Raw genomic sequence first — 20,457 nt, 5'->3', positions numbered from 1 at the left:
TCAAGCTTATGTTACAGTTGATTACTACATTTGGTTTGGGCATTTATACACAAAGAGTTGGTGACCGCAATAATGATATCAGCATAAGTGATGCAGGTAGATACGCTTTTGCAGGTAGATACGCTTTTGCAGATTGGTAATTCGGTTTTAATCATCCGTTTTATCGTGAAATTGAGTACCGTGATTTGCTTAATAAAGCTATTTACCCTCCTCAAGTGCGAAAACAAAGAGAAGAAAATCTCACATTTTCAATAAACGAATGTCATGGCCGAAATCAAGGTGGAGATTTTCTAATGGAGCAAAAAATCAAACGTCAAAAAATGATGGCTCCTAAAGGAAATGTTGATAAGGCTACTTGGCAACGTATATCAAGATGTGTTGATACTTTTGACAAAATTTATGACAATGTTTCTAACTTGCTAAGCCTAAAGGATGACCCAAGATCTAGAAACATACTTTTAAGTGAAGAAATTACTGAATGGAGAGCATTTTTACGACATTCCAAGTTTTTAGATAAAACAGAAAGCAGTCAAATATTTAACATCTTTGGTGAACCGATGAGTGATAGCCTTATCATTTTATCAGAAAGATTGCGAGAAAAACGATTGGAATATTGGCGGCAACATCAAAACGGCTTAAAGCTTTCAAAAATTAATTATGAACTTTTACAGACCTATGCAGAAAAGGACGTTGATGAATATAGTGATGATGAACTATTATAAATATATATAACTATCCTAAAAAAATAATATATGCACACATTTAAATAAAACGACTATACAAGCAACAAAATAATCTGATTATCGAACAAAATAAGTTAACAAAATAAAGTTTTTTTAAAAAAATTTTTGTAGAGTGTTAGTGTTTTAATTTTCTTCTGGTCGAAGTAACATGTCTTTTTATGTGTGTCAGACACCAAAAATTCCCAAAGTTTTCTACCTTTTTACAGGTAAAACCTAAGCATAGAGCATGCACCCAATACTTGCACCCTCTTGCACTGCAACCAATCCAAGCTGAGTCTAAATCGTCCTCTGTGTCGTGCTTGGCTCGACATAATTGACAAGTGTTTTCGTCAATATCGGTTGATGCTGTTTCAATTGGTGCAGAGGGTGTCAACGCATTGAGTGCAGCATCTAAATTTTGCAAGGTGTGTTGTGGAGTCGAGGGTTGTAATGACAACATGCTCTGGTCGGACAATGTTGTTACGTGACCCTGGAGAGCAGTCGAGGTCATCGGGCCATTGCAAGTGTCAGTATTTTTATTTAAGTACTGCTCAAGAAGCATACCTTGACATGTTCCAAAAACCTTTTTCTCTTTTGTAGTGCCATGCAGGAATTGAATCATGACATCATCTCCTGTGCACAGTTTTAATAATGAAACACTATTTAAAATTCCATTTCTTCTTTTATAGCGACAGTCGCTTCTGGCAGCTGAATTTTTCATGAATTCCTTTCCTCGGCACCTTTTTTTAGTGGGACTGCTTCCAGGCTCACAAACTTTACTTTTGTTTGTATAGTCAGATGAGGTAATCGTTACGCATTTATATTCATTACGCATTTATATTCATTACGCATTTTTAAGTTTGTTAATTTCGCAACTAAAACAAGGTTTAAAATAAAATTAAAGAATGAAAAAACTAACTGAAATGATTCCTCCGCTATATTAACCAATTAAATTATTCCATACGACGACTCTTCCAGAGAAATCTTGATGTTTCCAACACCACTCCAAAAAAGTCCAATATCAACTTTCCGAATCACTTCACTAACTTTCCTCTACCATTTTTGTTAGCACGGTCCACTGGTAAAAAACTGTGCTAAATTACAGACCCGAACCTCGTCCATTGATTCTTGGAGGCCTTTTTATGTAAAAATCACGCCCGGGGCAAAAAAACGATGCGCAATGATTAAATCAAGAAATCATTGGGCATAATATTATCATTACGCACAAAGCAAAGTTAGAGAGACTACTAGAAATCTTGTTTAACGTCTTTAGCTAAGAACTTTATGCCTTGTTATAATTGCCTGGAAGGGGTAAACATTCCTTTTATGGTATTTTGTGAAGGTCTTTGGCGCCAATTGGTCAATAATTCCTTAACAAGACAAGATTCTAGTAACAAACTCTTTTGCAGATCAATTCGTACTGGGAGAAGGTAGAATTTTTTGTTTTGCTATGTTTGTTTTTAATTTCTAAACACTTGTTTTACCATATTCTTGGATGAGAGACCACAGTGAGTATTTTTGGGAATGTATACTGTGTTTTATCGTGTTTATAGTTTGTCTAGACGGCTTAACAATGAAAACAAAAAAACGTGTATCAAAGAGTGGTCGAAGAAAAAAGCAGGGTAGCAGAAAAGTTGCTAAGAAAGTTGTGGACGCGTGGACAGAAGTGCACCTCCAGGAAGCGCTTCAAGAGTTCGATTCTATGCCGAATGCATCAGTCAGAGGCATAACAAAACGTCATGGTATCAACGATTCTACGCTGCGATTTCGTTTAAAAAAACGCAAGGAAGGAGCCAAATTAGGAAAGTTTGGGCGGAAATGTGTTTTCGATGCAGAAACGGAGGCCCGGCTAGCTAAGTGCATTGGTGTTGTATGTAACCTTGGTTTTAGTCCTACGTTGGATGAAATTTTGGTAAGCTAAAAGCTGTTTTTGTAAGGGTTTAAAACTGAATGTTGGAAATTCTGTCACTATTTATATTTGTATCATCATTTAATTTATTATTTAGGATCTTGTTGCCGAATACATTAAAGTCACAGGGACGATTTCACTCCAGTTTAAAAATGGAAGGCCTGGTTTGGTGTGGATAAAGAGCTTTATGAAAAGAAATGGACTGAGTCACAAGAAGGCTGAGATGATTAGTACTGCCCGTAAAGCAAACACATCCAATCCATTTATAATTTTTGATTTCTACGATCAATTGGAACAGGTAATATATGCGTCATTGACGGTACGCTTTTCTAGAAAACAGCGTTTATAATTTGACCGTGCAAGATGTATAGTAAAATGATATTTTTAGATCTTCGAGAAATACCCTAATCTGGATGCACAACGGATCTGGAACTGTGACGAAAGTTCTTTCCCAACTGATCCATCAAAAGGGAAAGTTGTCTCAGTGAAGGGACAGCGTGCCCTTAAATTACGGTATGGCGCTGGGAGAGAAAACATCACTGTACTCGGTGTTTGTAATGCAGCTGGAGTGGCACTTGACCCTCTTATTATATTCACTGGAAAAAATATGCAAAGTACGTGGTACGGGAACAAGGCTCTACTCAACACGTTTTACGCCAAGTCTGAAAACGGTTGGATGGACACGGAAGTTTTTTCCATGTGGTTCGCCAAATTCACTAAGGACGTAACAGAAAGACCATTGTTACTGGTGTTTGATGGGCACCTTACCCATATCAGCATATCTGTCATTAAAAAAGCATTGGAAGACGATATAATTATAATGAAATTCCCTCCACATGTTACGGATGTCATGCAACCCCTAGATGTTGCATGTTTTGGACCCTTAAAACGTGCTTGGGAGAAGCGCCTCCATTTACGCGTGACAACACATGGTGCTAAAAGCCAATTGACAAAGTCTGAGTTTGCTTGGACCATATCCATATACAGCACCTACAGGCTTCTGCTGGATTCCAAATGGTTGGAAGTTGTCACCAATTAACCAGTCCACCCCAAAATCGACTGAGGTATTTGAAGAGCTGTTCCTCGATAAAGTAAAAGGTTCAGTAGATCAGCCTAAGAAAAGAAGACAAAAGTTAGATCTTCGCGGAAAGGTAAAATATTATTTAAGAATAAGTACATTAATGATTTTGCATTTCACATTAAAAATAACTAATTGATTGTCCATGTTGTAGGTTATTACGCAGAAAGAGCTGCTCGAAGAGCTTGAACGAAAAGCCCGAGAGAGAGAAGAAAGGGAAGCAAAGGCGTTGCTAAGAAAAGAAGAAAGAGAAAGGAAGAAACAACAAATTGCAATTGCGAGCAAAAAGGGAAAGCAGAAAATTACAATAAACAAGGAAGACGACAGCGATACCGATGAGATTACCTCGAGCGAAGAAGAAGATGAAGAAGAGGAAGAAGAGGAAGGAGAAAGAGAGGAAAGCGAAGAGGACGTTGTCCAGGATGAATCAACAGATACACTGTTGTCAATGGAAAAAACGTGGAAGTTTTTAAATTCGCCAACAAAAGAATGCGATGTGGTTGGTAAATGGTACACATGCATTTACGACACCAAGAGAGGTCCTAGTTTGTACATAGGAAAAGCCCTCACGCGTTTTTTGTATGATGAAAACGGTGTTGCTGCAGGATTAGAGATAGAATGTCTGCAAAAAAAGTTGGGGACAGCTGACAACATCCTTCGGGAAATAAAAAAAACAAGCGAGTTTGGAACAGCTGTAGGGGAAGATATCGACACCTTCGCTGTCCAAAATGTTATCTGTGGGCCATTAACTGCAACTTTTTTGGGTGGTGACAAATGGGAGTTCCCACAGTATCCTCAAGTTCGAGAATTGTTCGAAAGGATAAAAAAGAAGAACAGAGACGCAATGCATGTTTCGGAAAGATGCAAATGGGAGAGTGATTTAAATGAAATGTAGTTGTTGTATAACTGCCGGTATTTTCCCTGTTTAAAATAAAAGCCGAAGTTTCAAGGTCATTTTCGCCACACTACACGTTGTATTGTTTCAATTCCCTGTTATATTTTATTAGTTATTTCCATTGCACCTCTTTGAAATTATTGACGGTTGTAGTTCTAATATTCAAAAAGATAAAAAAGGCACAAATAGACTAATCCAGACTACACTGCTACGTAAATAGCGTGCGTAACCATTAGATCTTAGGTGCGTAACAAACTATTTTATTAATTGCGCAGGGTGTTATAATCATTACGCACCTGCGTAAAAAATATAAAAAAATGCGTAATGATTAGAGTTTTTTCGATCTAATCATTACGCATTGTTTTATGTGAAAAAGTGCATGATAGCGCTTCCATATGGTCCTCATATTTGGTGAATATGTTACAAGAAACTAATTTTGCATGAATAAAACAAAAGAACTGCGTAACGATTAGAACAGCGACCGTAGTTCATGATTATTTAAAAAGTGCGTAACGATTACCTCATCTAACTATATTTTTTAATTTAACAAGATTTAAGTTGTCATCAAAAATTTCAGCCATATTTATTAGTTGTTTCTAATGTAAATAGCAAATATAATAAAACAATAGATATATATACACCAAAAAAAAAATTTACAATGTTGTCACATGTGTTTGTCCCTGTAAATCAGATATGACGTCTCGTATTGTATTTTGAGTGTCAGCTTCAAAACAGTACATACATTCTAGCTTAGGGCCACTTCGCAGTGTTGGGTGATTCCCATGCTGCATGCTACCTGTAAAAAAACATGTGCCCCTGCGAATTTGTCCAGAATCAAAACGACTTGCTAATATTCCCGCAACCACTCGAGGAACTCTTCCAACAGTTCATCCAGCTATCCTTCTGACTGTATCCCCTGTGCGCTGCCTTACAACAATGTCTAAGATTTCTGGATTGAGTTCATGTATAGGAGGCACAACAACTTTGATAGCATTTGTATCATATTCGTTAGAAGGCTCTCGTACTAGCATCATTGGCATTTCCATGCCAACAAGAGGCCTAACTTAAAAAAAGTGAAACCCGTTAACTACACAAAACGTTATGAAAAATGCTTCATTTTCTTCGCTGTACCAATCTTGGCGAGTACGAAATTCGCAGTAGCTATCTACATACATCCTACTTTCAGCATTATTTAAGTTGGCCATGTTTTAGCTTCGTTGAACAAATAAGAAAGTTGCGCTGGTACAGAAAACCTTATATTGGCGCGAAATAACCTTCTGATAAGATATCATAGCTTAATTAGTCTAGCATAGCCTAATTAGCAGATAGAAAGTCTTTTGGCCTATAATTTTTAGTTCCGCGAAGCAAATTACATGAAATTTTACTTGACCAAAGACGACTTGACAGGCCACTGGATAGCCAAAAAAACATGGCGCGACTATACGTCGTTTCCGTTATATTTAACAAAGAAGATAGCAAATCGCCTAAATAGGAGATACTCGCCTAAATAGTCTATGAAAAATCTCCTAACTAAGCTACTAGCCTAATTTGGCGTGATAGCCTAATTTGCGGTTATCCCTGACTGTATATGGGCATACCCACTCTACACGCATTAAAGATCCACTTTTAAAAAATAAATTAACAATTCCTAAGTAAACTTTCAGTACAATATGGCTAATAATAATACAAAACTCACGTATGTGTTCAAATCCTTCTTCTGAAGATCTGCGCAGGTTGACGATAAAAGCTCTGCCTTTTTCAAGGTCAAGTTTTGCTTGCAACTCGCTTGCAGTTGTATCTTTTGGAATATCTTGAAGAAGGGGGTCTTTAAGTAGTTCTTCTAAAAGATTTCTGGAAACAGTTAAGGCTTCCTTATGTGAAAGAGATTTGAAGTCTGACTCGAAAGTCTTTTGAACCTCTTGATTTGAATCCATTGCGACCATGCTTGCGATTTACACGGACCTTGTGGACAGTGTGGTGCAGGCGCGTATAATTTCCTGCCAGGTGATTTTGGGGAGTGTTAATAGCGATTTCTGTTCTGCGTTTTAGACGGATGATGTTTTTCTAAGAAAAAAGATGGCTGCGGTTTGTTTTGGTTGTCGCTGGTATTTACCATATTTGTTTATGTACTGCATCACTACTAATCTAAGTATAGCCACTAAAGATTTAGAGATAATTGTAGAGGTAAGCCTCTCAATAGCTTTTTAGATATTTAGAAAAATGCTCTATTGACTGAGCAAGTTTTAGCAATCTATCCCAATTATTGTTTTATGATTTTTTCTACCTTAAACCAGCTTCCCTTTTTTTTCTTTCAGGAAAAACCCGAATTGTGTGATGATTTTGCAAGAATTGGAGACCTAGTTTACGTCGATTATACAGTGAGACCTTATTTGCGAATCATAATGAATGCATTAATTTTTTTTTCTCTTCATGCTGGTATATATCTAAATTTGCCAGACCTGAAAACTCAGTAAGAAAGTCTTTCCAGGCTTCAATTTGTGATATGTCACTTAGCCAAATCCAATGAGTCTACAAAAGACTTGTGGTAAACCTGAACTTGCAAGTTTAAATACTAAGAATATTTAGTACAACAATCTTTACCTTATCCGACATTTTCTTAAAATCTTTTTGACACCAAGGAGATAGATAGATAGATGTGCATATTTTACATGGCTAGCCTCACAAATATCGAGGGATATACCCTGTCTATTATTTCCAGGAGGGGCCATGGCGTAGATGGAGAGTCCTAGAGTATTTAATGCTCATTTTGAGCTAAGCAGACCCAATTAGAGCCCGCGCTCTACTAGACAACTCCCGGCAACATCCAACGGCCCACACAGTGTGCCATCTTCCCAATTTTCCTCACATGGCTTGGGTTAACCCGGGGCTATGGTAACATTCACTCGCCCATGTTGAATCGCCGTCAAGAGGAATCGAACCCCGGTCTCCCGCACAGAGTACGAGAGCTATAACCACTAATCTACGGCGCCACAAAAGAAAAGGCTTAAAGAGTATATTATTTCTCAAGTCCAAAGTACCAAATTCCCAGCTAAAGTATAAGCATATGCAAAAATAAAAAACTGCAAACATGGTGGCTTGAAACTTAAAGGGACAACGAGATTAGAACTACACATTATTTTGTTTATCGCAATTGTTTCTCATCGATTTTAACTAACTGTTTTATTTTTCACATAAATTTCAGTATTCATAATTAGCAAAAATGATAATAAAATCATTTTTTATTAGTCTTAAAGTTGCGCATGGAAAAATAGCCCCTAAATTAATATAATATGGTAATGCCAAACGGACTGATACCGGTAGAAAGTCAATTAAATGTAGTTGTTGAAACTGTCTCTATTTCGTAAGCGCGCTCTATTGGCTAGGATTAGTCCCACAGTAAAAAATGACTTATTGATCGCAATTTGTAAATAAAGAGCTAACACAGCGCGCAGTGTAACTACTGAGTTCCGGCAATCATGTCAAAGTAACAAGAATGTTAGTTCTTGCAGTCAAATTGTCTCATTTATGTATTGTATGGGAGTAATTTTTTATAAAAGAAGTCTTGCAATACTCTATCACTCTCATTATATTTTAATGCGTTGTAGATTTGGGCAAGTGAACAGGAAACCAACGATAAGATAAAGTTCTACTCTTCTTTCCACCAAATTTTTTCCCTTTAAAATTTCCTAACTTAAAGTAGAACTTTGGCAAAGTTAGTGCAATCTTTTTGTGTTTTTTAACTATACGAAACGAATATAATATCTTTTCACATAGGGAATGCTGAGAGATGGTCGTGTGTTTGACTCCTCCATGCACGATGGAAGATCTCCTCTTAAATTTCAATTAGGTGCAGGCACTCTAATCAAAGGTTAGACTTATTTTACCAACTTGTGGCTCTGAAATGTTTCATCTAGAATAATAATAAAAAATTATTTTTAAGGTTGGGAGAGAGGAATTCAAGGAATGTGTGTTGGGTAGGCATTTTTTTTCTTTTTTCTTCTTTTTTGTTTGTTGTTGTGCTAATGAATACGAACACCAAATTCTAGCTTGTGATTACTTCCCAGAACATTGTAGAAAAACGTGGTATATTCTGGGAGGAAATTTTGCCTTCTTTTTTGCTTCCTTGACTCAGAGTCAGTGTTTGATGCTAGTGTTTCCAATATCTTCTACACATATTTCGCTGAGAATTGACGCGTGATAAATAAAGCTAAAAGTTACTTCTGAAAGAACTTTTACATGGAAAGCTTAGTAAGATTTTGTCTTATGGCTTGTAAGTAAGCCCTGTTACCGTCTCAGCTGATTTAAGATTGCTTAGTTGCTTCGATAGTTTGCGTGTTTATTTGTCATTTTATTGTGACATCCCCATTAGAGTGTCGCCCACTTGTAGATGCCATGAGAAGGGGAAGGGGATGCTCAATTGATACTTTAGGATGTTACATATGTATGATCCCTGATGTTGTACATTGTTTAGAGAGAAACGAAAGCTAGTCATCCCGCCTCATTTAGGTTATGGTAGCCAGGGCGTAGATGGTGTCATTCCTCGTGAGTGCATATTTTCTTTCTTTTTTTCTATCGTTTGTTTTCCTCTAATGTTAAAAATTATCTACTTCTTGATTCTTTATTTTAGCTGACTCCACTCTCCTGTTTCAAGTCCATCTCATGAATCTGGAGCGTCCTTCTGTTGTGAATCAGCTGCAGCATTTTTTGCAGTTTGCTATCTGGCCCTTTGGTTTACTTTGTTTAGTCTATTATTTATATCGGAAACTGTCAACCGCCATAGCTAAAGACAACGAACGAAAACCGGAGAAACGATCGGGGAAGAAGAGACGCTAACGTTAGAGTAGAGAATTATAATTACTATAAAACTTTTTTAGAAATTTAATGTCAATATTTAATGAAAATAATAATATATTAAATTTAGATTCATATATTTATTGTAGTTTTAATAAATTAGGATTGCTTTTATTTATTTCATTTTTAGTCAGAAACAAATTTTTAAATTTAATTTGTTTTTACGATTTCGTACACGTGTCCATCCATGAAAGAGTGAACGCAGCTCTTCCAAGTGTGAGGTCTCATTATGAAACATGCCGACAGAGAAATCACCGAAAACAGAATGCGACCTTGTTTATAATGAAGAAAGTGAAGAAAGCACATTCTTTCTGTGTTTTTTGTTCTCATGGGCAACTGAATAGTGTATAAAGCTTGCTTTTAAAAGCCAAAATTATTCACTACAGGACACGAAAATTGGATCAACTTCATAAACTTTGAGGATACACAGAGGTAAAACATGTTTAATTTTCATTTGACTAAAATTTTTTTTTTGTCTTTAAATCTTTTATTGTCGTAACATCACATGGTTTTGTGATAACAAAACATAAATAACTTGTAAACGTCTTACACAAGTAATAGTGGGGAAACTAACAACATTTGAAAGACTTTCTTTCACAGCCCCATACTCTTATTTTACACATACGAGGTAAGAAATGTTTTTTTTAAGTAACTCCATTTTTCGTTTGGGTTGCTGAAAAGCGAAATGTTAACTTAAGTCTTTAAGTAGTCAAGACTTTTATCTGTAAGTGTATAATTTGTTCTTTGATGGCATTACCTATTAATAAGGAATACTTTTATTATTTTTTGAAAGAAATGTTTCGTCGGCCGCACGAGGTTCAAGTCTCCGCCCGTTAAATTTACTTTGTCAGTTCCTTATATACACAACAACAACCCCGGTAAGGGACAACGGCTGCTGGGAACGAGGTTGAAAACACGGGTGTAAGTTAAAGTAAATAAAAACTGAATTGATGAAAAATGTTAGTAAAACTAAATGTTTTTATTATTTAGAACAATGATGAAGCAACTCCTCCTCTTTGTTATCATTTCATCCTTTCTCATCGTACGCATGAATACGTTACCATCGTCACGCACGGGGGAGTACTACCAATGCATGACAGCTGTTGTGTCGAAATATTACCAATGCTGTCAAAATATTACAAAAAATTTCGCTAGATCCTATTGGAAATGTTTGTACATAAAAAGCATCGCCGAGGAAGAGTGTGTCACGCTATTGGATGCATAATTTAGATTATGTTTAAACCATTTTAGAAGATAAAATTTGTGAAAATACATAGTATGGATAATAAAGGGCGGTTTTGTTTATTTTCCGGTAAATATAAGAAAGCAAACCCTGGTTGCATTTCGCGTCTTTTATAGCTGCCATTAGAAATATAGGAATGCTTGTAATTCCTTCAAAGGTTTTTTGGCCGATAACCGCCTTATGCTTTCATATGGTTAGGGTTAACTCTCTGCAAGCTGATTTTTTATTCAACTTCAAAATCAGGAATGTGAAATCAACTTTAATGACAATATGGTTGTTGAACAATTGTAAGCGAAAAAACATGCTAAAACATCTTAAAACACTTTAAAACATCTTAAAACATCTTAAAATTGTACACTTAAAATACTGTAAAAAAACCCATAAAATTCTTTTTCCGATTGGTTTCTGCGAAACATTTTTTTATTATCATACTTTCCATAACTTAATTGTAATTGAGCGCAAGGGTTGTTCCGGTGCTCCCCATATTTACATGTGTTGATAGAAAAGAAAAAAAAACAAATAATATTGACTCAAATGGAGTATAGCAATTCGCTATTGCTAGATTTGTTGCTGAGGGAAGAAGTGAAATGGTCCTCACTCTAAATGATTAGGCTGCTACGGATAACAGATTTGATTATTGCAAAAATCACCTTACCCATGTTGTCGTAACAGATAAGTTTTCGTTTCTCTTGTCAGCTAGTAACTCGCTTAATCGTTAGTAAAAGAATATAGCTTGCCTTCCCATTCCTCCCATTGCGATGAACACAATTGGAGTGAAAGAGCCGTACTCTGTGTCTCAAATCGGTTGGTAAAGATGGCGTTTCTTTTCTCTTTTAATGATCTCGCATGCTTTTCAAATTATGGTATTTCTGTACCTTTCAGCGATCGGGTTGAAAACTCTTATATCAGAAAATTCTTTCTTGCCAGAATTCCAAACCCCCTAGCTGCAATTTCCAACCTTGCTTTGTCTGGTTTGTTCATGACTTCACCTGTCAGTGGGTTTAGAGGTGACTCACACGTCATTCCACACTTTGGACAAAAGTTTCGCCGTCAGATATCATATTATGTTGTGTCTAAGTGCAACAAAACTACCTGTTTTGCACGACAGTAAATGTTCTAGATTAAATTGAGAGTTGGCGAGACGGCTAAACTTTTAACGAATCTTGATAGGTCCCAAAAGGATTGTTTTTCCATTTGGAATCCTTTTTCTTTTATTGGCAGTGTCGTTAACCAAAGAGATGCTACACGTTTACGACTGATGTCAATAAGCTTTTTTTCTTCGGGTAACGAATCTCTGATAACATTCATTTCTTGGAGATGACGCTCGAATTTGTCGTGTTTCAATTTCGACTTTATGGCGGCGACTTTGAGATTTCTTGGTCAGTTACCTCACTGAATATTGGGATGCCCAAACCACCATAGCTGGGTGGAATAAAAAAGAGCTTCCTTTCTACTTTATTGTGGTAAATGTCACTGGTTAAAGAAAAATAGATTTGGTTGATATAACTTCATCCAACCGCTGCAATTTGTTTCCAATGTAAGGTCCACATGCAGGAGTTGAGCTGGCTCTTGTAACCTGAAGTGAAACAATTATACGCTTCTTGTGGAACAAAAGCTGACAGCAACTATAATTCCAGGCTCCAAGCGTCAGTCTTGTCGTTCATGTAGCTCTTGCAATATATAGTTAACACAATAGCCACACCACGATGTTTCTTGCCCTCCGACGTTATGTTAATGCCGGTTCCTTGAAATATTGCTTTTGCTTCTTTCAAGTTACTTGGTTTGACGATAATCCGAGTTTAACCTGCAGCTTTGGTGCTGGTTTACTGCTCTTGGAGTGTCTTTGTTATATGCAGGATCAGTGGGATAATGGCAATTGCGTACACAAGACCGGCAATTATATCTCTTTGCGTTAGACACATCAATCAGCATCACCGCCTCGGTTTCTTCAGAATCAAAAATGCGCCGCAGCAGATGGATCGCTGCTTTTCAGCCGTATCAGGACCTACATAAACTTGCAATGACTCGACTGAGTCATTGCAACTTCCTGTTTCAAAAACTTTGCGACAGTTTTTCCGATTGTTTTACGTAGTGTCTCTCCAATACCGATTGGACGTGGCCCACGGTTTTGTCTTGCTGTATACCAATACATAATGTCCTTGTTAGATTTGATAGCGCATAGCATAAATCTGTACATTAGCAGTTTACATAAACAGTTAGGAATCAACGCCACCCATCACCATCTAAAGCAGAGGGCGGATACAGCTTTAAGTTTTTAACGCAGAATGCCTTATTACTTGGGAGTCCATCTTTTCGAATCTTATCAGATGTATCTGGATTGGTATGTCTGTCAGCAAAATGGCTTTTGAGGAATCTTTTTTGCACGGCTGCTTCTGCCTCAGAAGCTTTATGGTTTCATCGCTGAGTGGGAGTACACCATTTTGCATGTTCCGATTTAAGAGCTTGATGGCATCATTGATGTTTTTATTTGACATTTTTTTCACAAATTGTTTTGATTTCTTTTTTTCGATCTATTCTTAGTAAAAGATTTGAACTGGTTTTGGATGGTACAATCCTTATGTGTAGCAATTCGCGGATGTTTGTCCCATAATTCAAACCTTCGGGAAAGAGCTGTGACGTGATCGTTGGTTTTGGAGGTATGAGATGGTTTCGGCATCAGGAGTGCTGACATCACCATGATTTCTTTGTAAATTGGCGTCAAAACAGGTTATGACGTCAATTTACAATCTGTTCATACGTAAAGTTTATATCGCAATTAAACTTTGATCCTTTCCTCTCGTCCCAGTAAAGCATCTCTTCTCTACTTATCTCGGGATTATTTGATTCAGTAGTTAACGTTGAACAAGGCTGCGCCGTAATTTTTTTGCGATATTCTCTTTGGCCTTCTCTTGTTTCAAAGAATCTGATTTTTGTTGATACATGAATTCAAATAGTTTAAAGTGAGTTACGATGTTGAAGTGTTCCTGCTTCCGATACCATAGATTATATTTGTTCCGAAATCATAAACTTACACCTATAAGCCCCAGAGCTATCTTCCGATAAATATTGTACAAATTGACTACAGAATGTATTCACTGCAGATGACAAGTCATTTAGGCAAACAGATGAGGTTTCGATGGGTGGTCCTCTCTCAGTCGTGTTCACTGGTTGCTTTATGAATGAATGAGTCATGAGCCCCTTCTAGACGATAGACGATACTTAATGAGTCACGAGCCCCTTCTAGACGATAGACGATACTTATACAAGACGGAAAAAAGATGTCCATGACGAATTGTTTCATGCTCTGAATAATTTTCACTCTAATAATAAATTAATTGTTAAAAGTAAACCTAAACACTTTCCTAATGCGAAAATGAATCGACTAGAAAATAATTCTTTGTCGTTTAGTGTCGTTAGTAAAGAAACAAAAAGTTTTATTGGTCATCGAGAATTGCAATCTTAAAGAGTTGTTAAAGGTGATCTGAACAGATCTTTCAGAATTGGAATTAATTTGACATTGAAGTTGAGAACATTAAATCAAAGTATATTAAGGCAGGTTATCCAAATTAACACTTTCAGGTCAGTTAAGAAGACCAATTTATATCTTGATGTTCAAATTACCATTTTGCATGAAAAATGTAAAAGCAGTTATAACTGTGGTAACAAATCTTCAGATTTTTTCCAACTTTTCAGTTGATGTTGTGTATTTTTGCAAAACCACCATCTTGTTACGCACTCAAGCAATGTTATATACAAAGGTGTATGTTCTTGTGATGTGACTTATATTGGGGAGACGAAGCGTAACGCCTCACTCCGTTGGAAATAAGACATCAGTAATAATTAAAGATCAGAACCATCAAAACATTTGGTTTTGAACACTGTCCATGTATTTGATTGGAGAATTGTAAACAGAGCCCCTACAGATAGTAGAAACGAGAGGTTTTAGAAGCGTTTTCTATTGAGTTATCTAATCCATCCCTTAACGACCACAAAGATATTAAAAGTATGGTGGAACGTAAATCACTTTAGCTATAGGTTCATTATTGGTTTTTAGTCTTTCTATCTCTTAAGGGTAGTTTTCGCATGCTTTTTTATGTCGATAATTATGGTATTTTAAATGATGTATATAAATGGAGAATTTTAATTTTTGTATATATTTGAAGATGTTACCATGTAACGAAAAGCTTCGTAAAGAATAAAATATTTTTATTATATACGTGTTTTATATTATTATAATTTCCTCTGTGTATGGGGAAAGTAAAACATGAAGTGTCAATCTTTTGTAATTTATAAGAAGCTACAAAATGCTAAACCAGATAAGGATAAATTGTTTAAATGTTGTACAATCTTTTCTACTGCAAGCAGCTTCGACATTTGAGAGGGGTTGTAGTTTCGTTCCAAGCAATTTCACTTTTTGATACGTGCCTTATACGTGAAATAAGGCCTGATATAGAAGTAAAGCAAAATTAAACCTAAGCTGAAATTTCTCAGAGTTTAGCTTAGGATAAGCATAATTTAAGGTTGAAAAAAAACAATTTTTCACGAAGCATGAGTTTCCTTAAACTTTGTACGAAAAAAAAAGGTAAACGAGACTGAAAAAGCCAGGTTTTTTTACAATGTTGCAAGTATTCTCAACTAAACTTGTCCTCGGGGCTTGTTTTCAAGGTTTGGTCCCAAAGTTTTTAAGATAAATCTCTTGCCAGTTTTTTGACATATTAAAAAGTACAGAAATAACAGAAATGTATAAAAACGTGAAATAGAAATTATCAATTTAGAATACAAGGGATAAATACATAATCCCAATGTTTTTTTTCTTTTATTTTTGCATGAAGGCTAGCTCTTACCAATTGTGCAAGTGTTCAAGACTGTTACACTTCTTGTTTTTTAGTTACTAAGTAACTAGGAAGTGAACGAGCAAGTATGATTTCACATCAAAAATGTTTCGCCACTTTTATATTCGTTGCTAAGCTGCGACTACTTTTTTTGTTTTTAAAACTTTTTTTCTTTGCTCATAAATCTTTTTTGTTCTTCATTGGATGACTTGGTTGTACTGTTGATAAACTGGAAGAAACAACTGATATAAAATTTTCCTCGTAAGTTTTTTTACAATCAGCCATAATTTTGTTATGATAGATGTGTATGTATAATTGGGAAGTAGTTTTTTGAACTGAAAGTCTTTTTCAGTTTTCCTAATAAAACAAAAATACTCTTAGAATTTACTTTTAAAGTTTTTTGAATTAAAAATAATACGGTCCAGTATTAAAAACATAAAATGATAATCCCTGTAGAATCATTAGATGTTTGAGTCTAGTTTGCCAGCCTTGGAAAAAATAAAACAGGGGAGAAAAAGCCTAAGCAAGGTCGATCGAGCGTGAGTGAAATCAAGTGCGTCATTCAAACTATAATAATATGGCTTTATTTTACAGAAAATATTCAAGATGAAATCCCTGATCATTTTCGGCATCGTTTTAATGGCATTGGTGATCACTACGACTGATGCCATCCCCGCCTCCTATAGCAGTCGCATCTACGATCGCTCCTATCAAATCTGCATGGAAAAGGCGAGGAAAGAAATCAAGAGTTGCGAAAACGCCATCAAAACAGATTTCAAAAGAGAGCTAGACTTGTGTAATGCAAAAAGAGAAAAACTTGAACTTGGATGTTAAATTTTGTTTATTTTCGTAACTTTATATAACGGGTGAATTTAATAAAGAAAAGAAAATTATATTGTAGAATTATAGAGGCGGTTTAAATATGTCAAAAAATAAAAATTGAAATGTTTTTTTCTTCTTTTTCAACTGTTAGATGGAAGTAGATAAGTGAGTTTTTACGTCCTTGGGTATTCATCCTAACGGTTATCTATTCCTGCTGACCGACGGTAACTATGTTACATTTCTGCTGGAGAAACGTACAGCATTACTTCGACTTGCTTGCGGCATACAAGCCAGTTAGCGGTCAGTATATAGCACGAATGAGCTGACAACACTACATTTAAAGTGCGTTTAAGTGAGGACTCGAACCTGAAACTTTATAATTACAAGCCGAATGCGCTACCACACCATCTCCGCGAGATATAAGATGCTAAACACGAAACTCTTATATTTACCGATAATCATACCATCATAAGGTTAATAACTTTATTGATTCACTGCTAAGCCCTTAAATGCCTTTCGACCTCTTAAGAAATGACTTCCATCTCCTAAAAACTGGGACTTTATTTACGAACTTGTAGAAAGCCCAACGCAAGAGGGGACGAGAAACAAATTTGAATGTTGCTTGACCAACAGAAAAAACGCTGAAACGTGGTTGCGTAGATCAAGCAATACAGAAAAAAATTCCCAATTTTATCAACTTCGATCCAAAACTACTTTCCACCGACCATATCTAAGTGGAAGAGAAGCCTTAAGAGCGAATGAAATTATGAATCTGTTAACTTTTTGTTTACCAGGCACGGTAAGTATAATAGAACCGCTCTACTCAGCTTTTCTGTGTGTTTTAAAAGGACTGTTTAGAAGTATACTCAAAGTTTGAACTCTTTTTTCCATCGTATGTTATTTTGACAAGCTCCTTACCCTGACGCATTAAGTATATTTAGCAACAAAACCTGGAATCACAAACAAAGTAACAACAAACAAAACAACAAACAAAGTAACAAAGTAACACTGAGACTGGACTAATGCACTTATAATTAAAACTGCATTAGGCAAAAAGATTTCATTAAAGTATGAGTTGCGTTTTTTCCTGCAAGAATGATAGAAGTGATTTCTTTCAGTACAGAAGGGATGAAACCCTGGATGTGTCATGCCAGAGACACTAAAGTGCGAATTTATCCTTTCTACTTTTTACACGAGAATCAGATTGCTATCTTAGACGGTTGTCTAATTAAGTGATAGCTGTGTTTACACACCTTTGCAGTTCAAATGAAAGCTTGAAATGCAATAGGACCCCATTCGCAGGATCCTCGTTGATAGCAGTACCAATAGGAACTGAAGAGGCCATCCTGGGTAAATAATTTTAATAATAATATGGTAATATTTTCGTACTGAGAATCTCCGTTTTTTCTTTTCTTGAATTCTGACCAATGCTGAGAAACCAACGCCATGATAGTTGATAGTTGCCGCAGAACCTCGTCCTCAAGGTCAAGTAAGTGCTAGCGACTTTGACATCAGGCAACAAACCTCGGGGGACGAGGATAATTACCATGTACAGGATGCGAAGCTGCGAAAGAAAAATTTTTTTGTCAAGACTTATCATTCCTGACATTTTCTTTATGCAAAAAAGAAAAAACTACCCGTATTAGAGCATACGACTTTCATTGCTTAAAAATTTAGGACAAGTATAAAAGTAGCTACTCTAAATAAAAACATGAATAGGAGGCTGACGTTATTGTTTATCCTTTATTGTAATAAGTGCGAGGAGTTTAAAAGTGAGAAAAGTTTGTTTTCAACGCGTATGGAATTAAAATAAAGCAAGTACGAAATAATGAGTCAGCCCCCTTTCTTTCCCACATTTCATTATGCCAATGAGTTAGGGTTAAGCACTCACTTTTGGGAGCAGCATTTAGTGGTAGGTGCTAACCACTTCAACGTTCAAGGGTTTTTTTTGCATTGCTAGGAACCTTAATTTTGGAAGATTAATCTAGGGACGACCTTAGAACTAAATTATATTTTTTGCATTACCACCGTTTGAAAATTTTAAATCTATTTGAGATCTTTAACACCTCTTTTAAATCACAACTCGAAGAAATTGTTGAATTTTTGTACTCTTTTCAAGGTCGCATAGTAACTTTGACAATCTTTCTATATATATCAGTACCTTTCCAAAAGATTACAGATTGAATTGAACAGTTTTCTATTTTTGGGAGTGAAGGAAGGTGATATTACAGAGGTAAGCTTTAAATATTCTGTGTTGGTTCACAACAAATTTTATTTTCCATTATTGGTTGCAAATTTATATCTAAATTTGTTTAAAAATCTACGCGTTTCGTAATTTTTTCCCATTCGTACTAAAATCTAAAAGAAACGCGAAAATTAATGCTGTTACATAAATGGAGAAGTTTGCACGAACATTAACCCGCACCAAATCGTTGTTTTTTGTGAAAATACTTAGGAACACACCCTCTCTCTCGTGGCTAGCTTCTTTGTATTGTTTTGGTTTTTGTTTCACTATAGAAAGAATTCTTCATGATAATAAATCTCTCTGGAAGTTCCAAATTTTGAATTCTTTTACACCCTTTACACGGTTTGTTGATATACAACATGAGGATCTTTGTTTAAAAGTTGTATACGAGAATGTAATTACACCTAAAGTTGGTTTTATTGAAACACCAGCCTAACTTAACAAGCAAACACATTAATTTAATCCTTCCAGACAAAAAATTAGCGAGTAAGTGACAGTTGAGTCTGGAGAAGAAGAATTGAACATCTTTGTCCTGTTCGTAAATGTCTTTTATGTATACGTTGTTTCTTGTGCTAATTTGAATGAGCGTCCCCTTTTCTTGAAGGAGGGGGATCTTATTAGAGCAGGGATGCTTATTTACAAACTTTTTCTTTTCTATTTATTTTATCTCTTTACTTTAGCCTAGAATGAAGGGAACAATTTTGTTTTGTTTCATGCTACTCAGCATGCTGGCAGTCATCAGACCAGCTCCATTTGACCACCACAAAAGAGAGGTCAGAATCAACGAACAGGAGTACGAGAACTGTATGTATGTTGTCAAACAGAAATATGACGATTGTAAGCAGACCATCTGCAGAACAGAATACGACGCAGAAGAAACAACGTGTAGGGAACATAGCACGATTTAGGTCCGATGTAGATATTATATTATATATATCCATATATGTTTTTTTTTTTGGTTGAAGAATATTAAATCTATATATGGAAAGATTGTGTTTTTAACCTTTAATTATTATTCTTATTTATTATTTAGTTTATTATTGGTTCATCTGCCTGGTTAAAATAAAAATAATATAAAATATAAAACCTACATACATTTTAAAATCTGTCAAGACTCAAGAAATGCTTGTGAAAAGCAAATATAAGATGAGGTAAGGCGTTTCAAACTCTTACACTTCGAAGCATATTATCATGGGTGGAAAGTTTAGTATATAAGATACACAACGTAACGTGCAGGTGCTTACAAAGATAACGCAGAGTCGATAGTTAATAGACTGGCCATTACAACATCGTTCCCAGGCTATTTTACCTTTAAAACAGAGACCATCTGCAGCTATCAGCTTTTAGTTAAATACGTGGCTCCCAACCTCGTTCGCAAGGCCATTTGCCTCGTTAATTAGGTCGTAATAGCGTCTCAGGGACCAAAAGACTCTGGGGACGAGGTTGCATGACTCTTTTTTTGCACAATATGATGTGCACCAACATGGCGCATATATATTATGATTTTATAAGCAGTGTAATTTACAGAACATTATTTCAAATACTTGAAAAATAAAATAAAGTAGTACCACGTGACGTCAATATTGTTAGTCACGTATTTTAAAATCACAATCGCATTTTGTTTGCAATTTCCATATTATTTTTATTTCAATGAATATCGTACCCTAATTTTTAGGGTGTTTTGTTCTTATTTTTGCCGTCTTCTCTCATTTCCAAAAAGCAAAAAATCCCTGGGAACGAGGGGGGTGAAAATCAAATATAGTTCCTATTCAGCAATATCGTAAAGTTGCAAAAAAATAAAAAAACAAAAAATAAAAAATCGGCTAAAATCGCGTCTTAACATTTTTAAATCTCGTTCCA

At 35.7% G+C, this 20,457-nt stretch overlaps 2 protein-coding genes and 3 long non-coding RNA genes across 7 annotated transcripts in view; 4 read left to right on the top strand and 1 right to left on the bottom strand.

Annotated features, from left to right (window-relative positions):
* LOC130647974 (U11/U12 small nuclear ribonucleoprotein 25 kDa protein-like) overlaps positions 1-6,630 on the bottom strand; it is a 35,297-nt gene extending 28,667 nt beyond the window's left edge. Inside the window, exons 1-2 of one of the 3 annotated variants that reach the window (XM_057453987.1) lie at positions 6,301-6,630; positions 774-5,400 (exon numbers count right to left, since the gene is read on the bottom strand). In XM_057453987.1, the coding sequence (XP_057309970.1) occupies positions 859-1,557 (699 nt within the window). In that variant the 5' untranslated portion in view covers positions 1,558-5,400; positions 6,301-6,630 and the 3' untranslated portion in view covers positions 774-858. Of the gene's footprint in view, positions 1-773; positions 5,401-6,300 lie in introns of those variants that run through there. The other 2 variants (XM_057453989.1, XM_057453988.1) reach the window with 2 other exon arrangements.
* A 3-nt stretch (positions 6,631-6,633) lies between these two features.
* Positions 6,634-9,609, top strand: LOC130647975 (uncharacterized). The gene is made up of 6 exons (XM_057453991.1): positions 6,634-6,788; positions 6,920-6,982; positions 8,379-8,472; positions 8,545-8,578; positions 9,076-9,146; positions 9,232-9,609. Exons 1-6 carry the CDS (start codon positions 6,681-6,683, stop codon positions 9,435-9,437), a joined length of 576 nt encoding a protein of 191 aa, XP_057309974.1. The 5' UTR covers positions 6,634-6,680; the 3' UTR covers positions 9,438-9,609.
* A 299-nt stretch (positions 9,610-9,908) lies between these two features.
* LOC130647976 (uncharacterized) lies at positions 9,909-10,795 on the top strand. Its single transcript, XR_008982915.1, has 2 exons — positions 9,909-10,083; positions 10,446-10,795. It is a non-coding gene; the product is annotated as an uncharacterized LOC130647976 (long non-coding RNA).
* A 4,610-nt stretch (positions 10,796-15,405) lies between these two features.
* LOC130647844 (uncharacterized) lies at positions 15,406-16,469 on the top strand. Its single transcript, XR_008982889.1, has 2 exons — positions 15,406-15,791; positions 16,125-16,469. It is a non-coding gene; the product is annotated as an uncharacterized LOC130647844 (long non-coding RNA).
* A 656-nt stretch (positions 16,470-17,125) lies between these two features.
* Positions 17,126-19,585, top strand: LOC130647845 (uncharacterized). Its single transcript, XR_008982890.1, has 2 exons — positions 17,126-18,585; positions 19,278-19,585. It is a non-coding gene; the product is annotated as an uncharacterized LOC130647845 (long non-coding RNA).
* The last annotated feature ends 872 nt before the right edge of the window (positions 19,586-20,457 follow it).

The sequence above is a fragment of the Hydractinia symbiolongicarpus genome, chromosome 6 (genome assembly GCF_029227915.1).
Source record: "Hydractinia symbiolongicarpus strain clone_291-10 chromosome 6, HSymV2.1, whole genome shotgun sequence".
NCBI lineage: Eukaryota > Metazoa > Cnidaria > Hydrozoa > Anthoathecata > Hydractiniidae > Hydractinia > Hydractinia symbiolongicarpus.
This window is presented reverse-complemented; position numbering and strand designations above follow the sequence as displayed.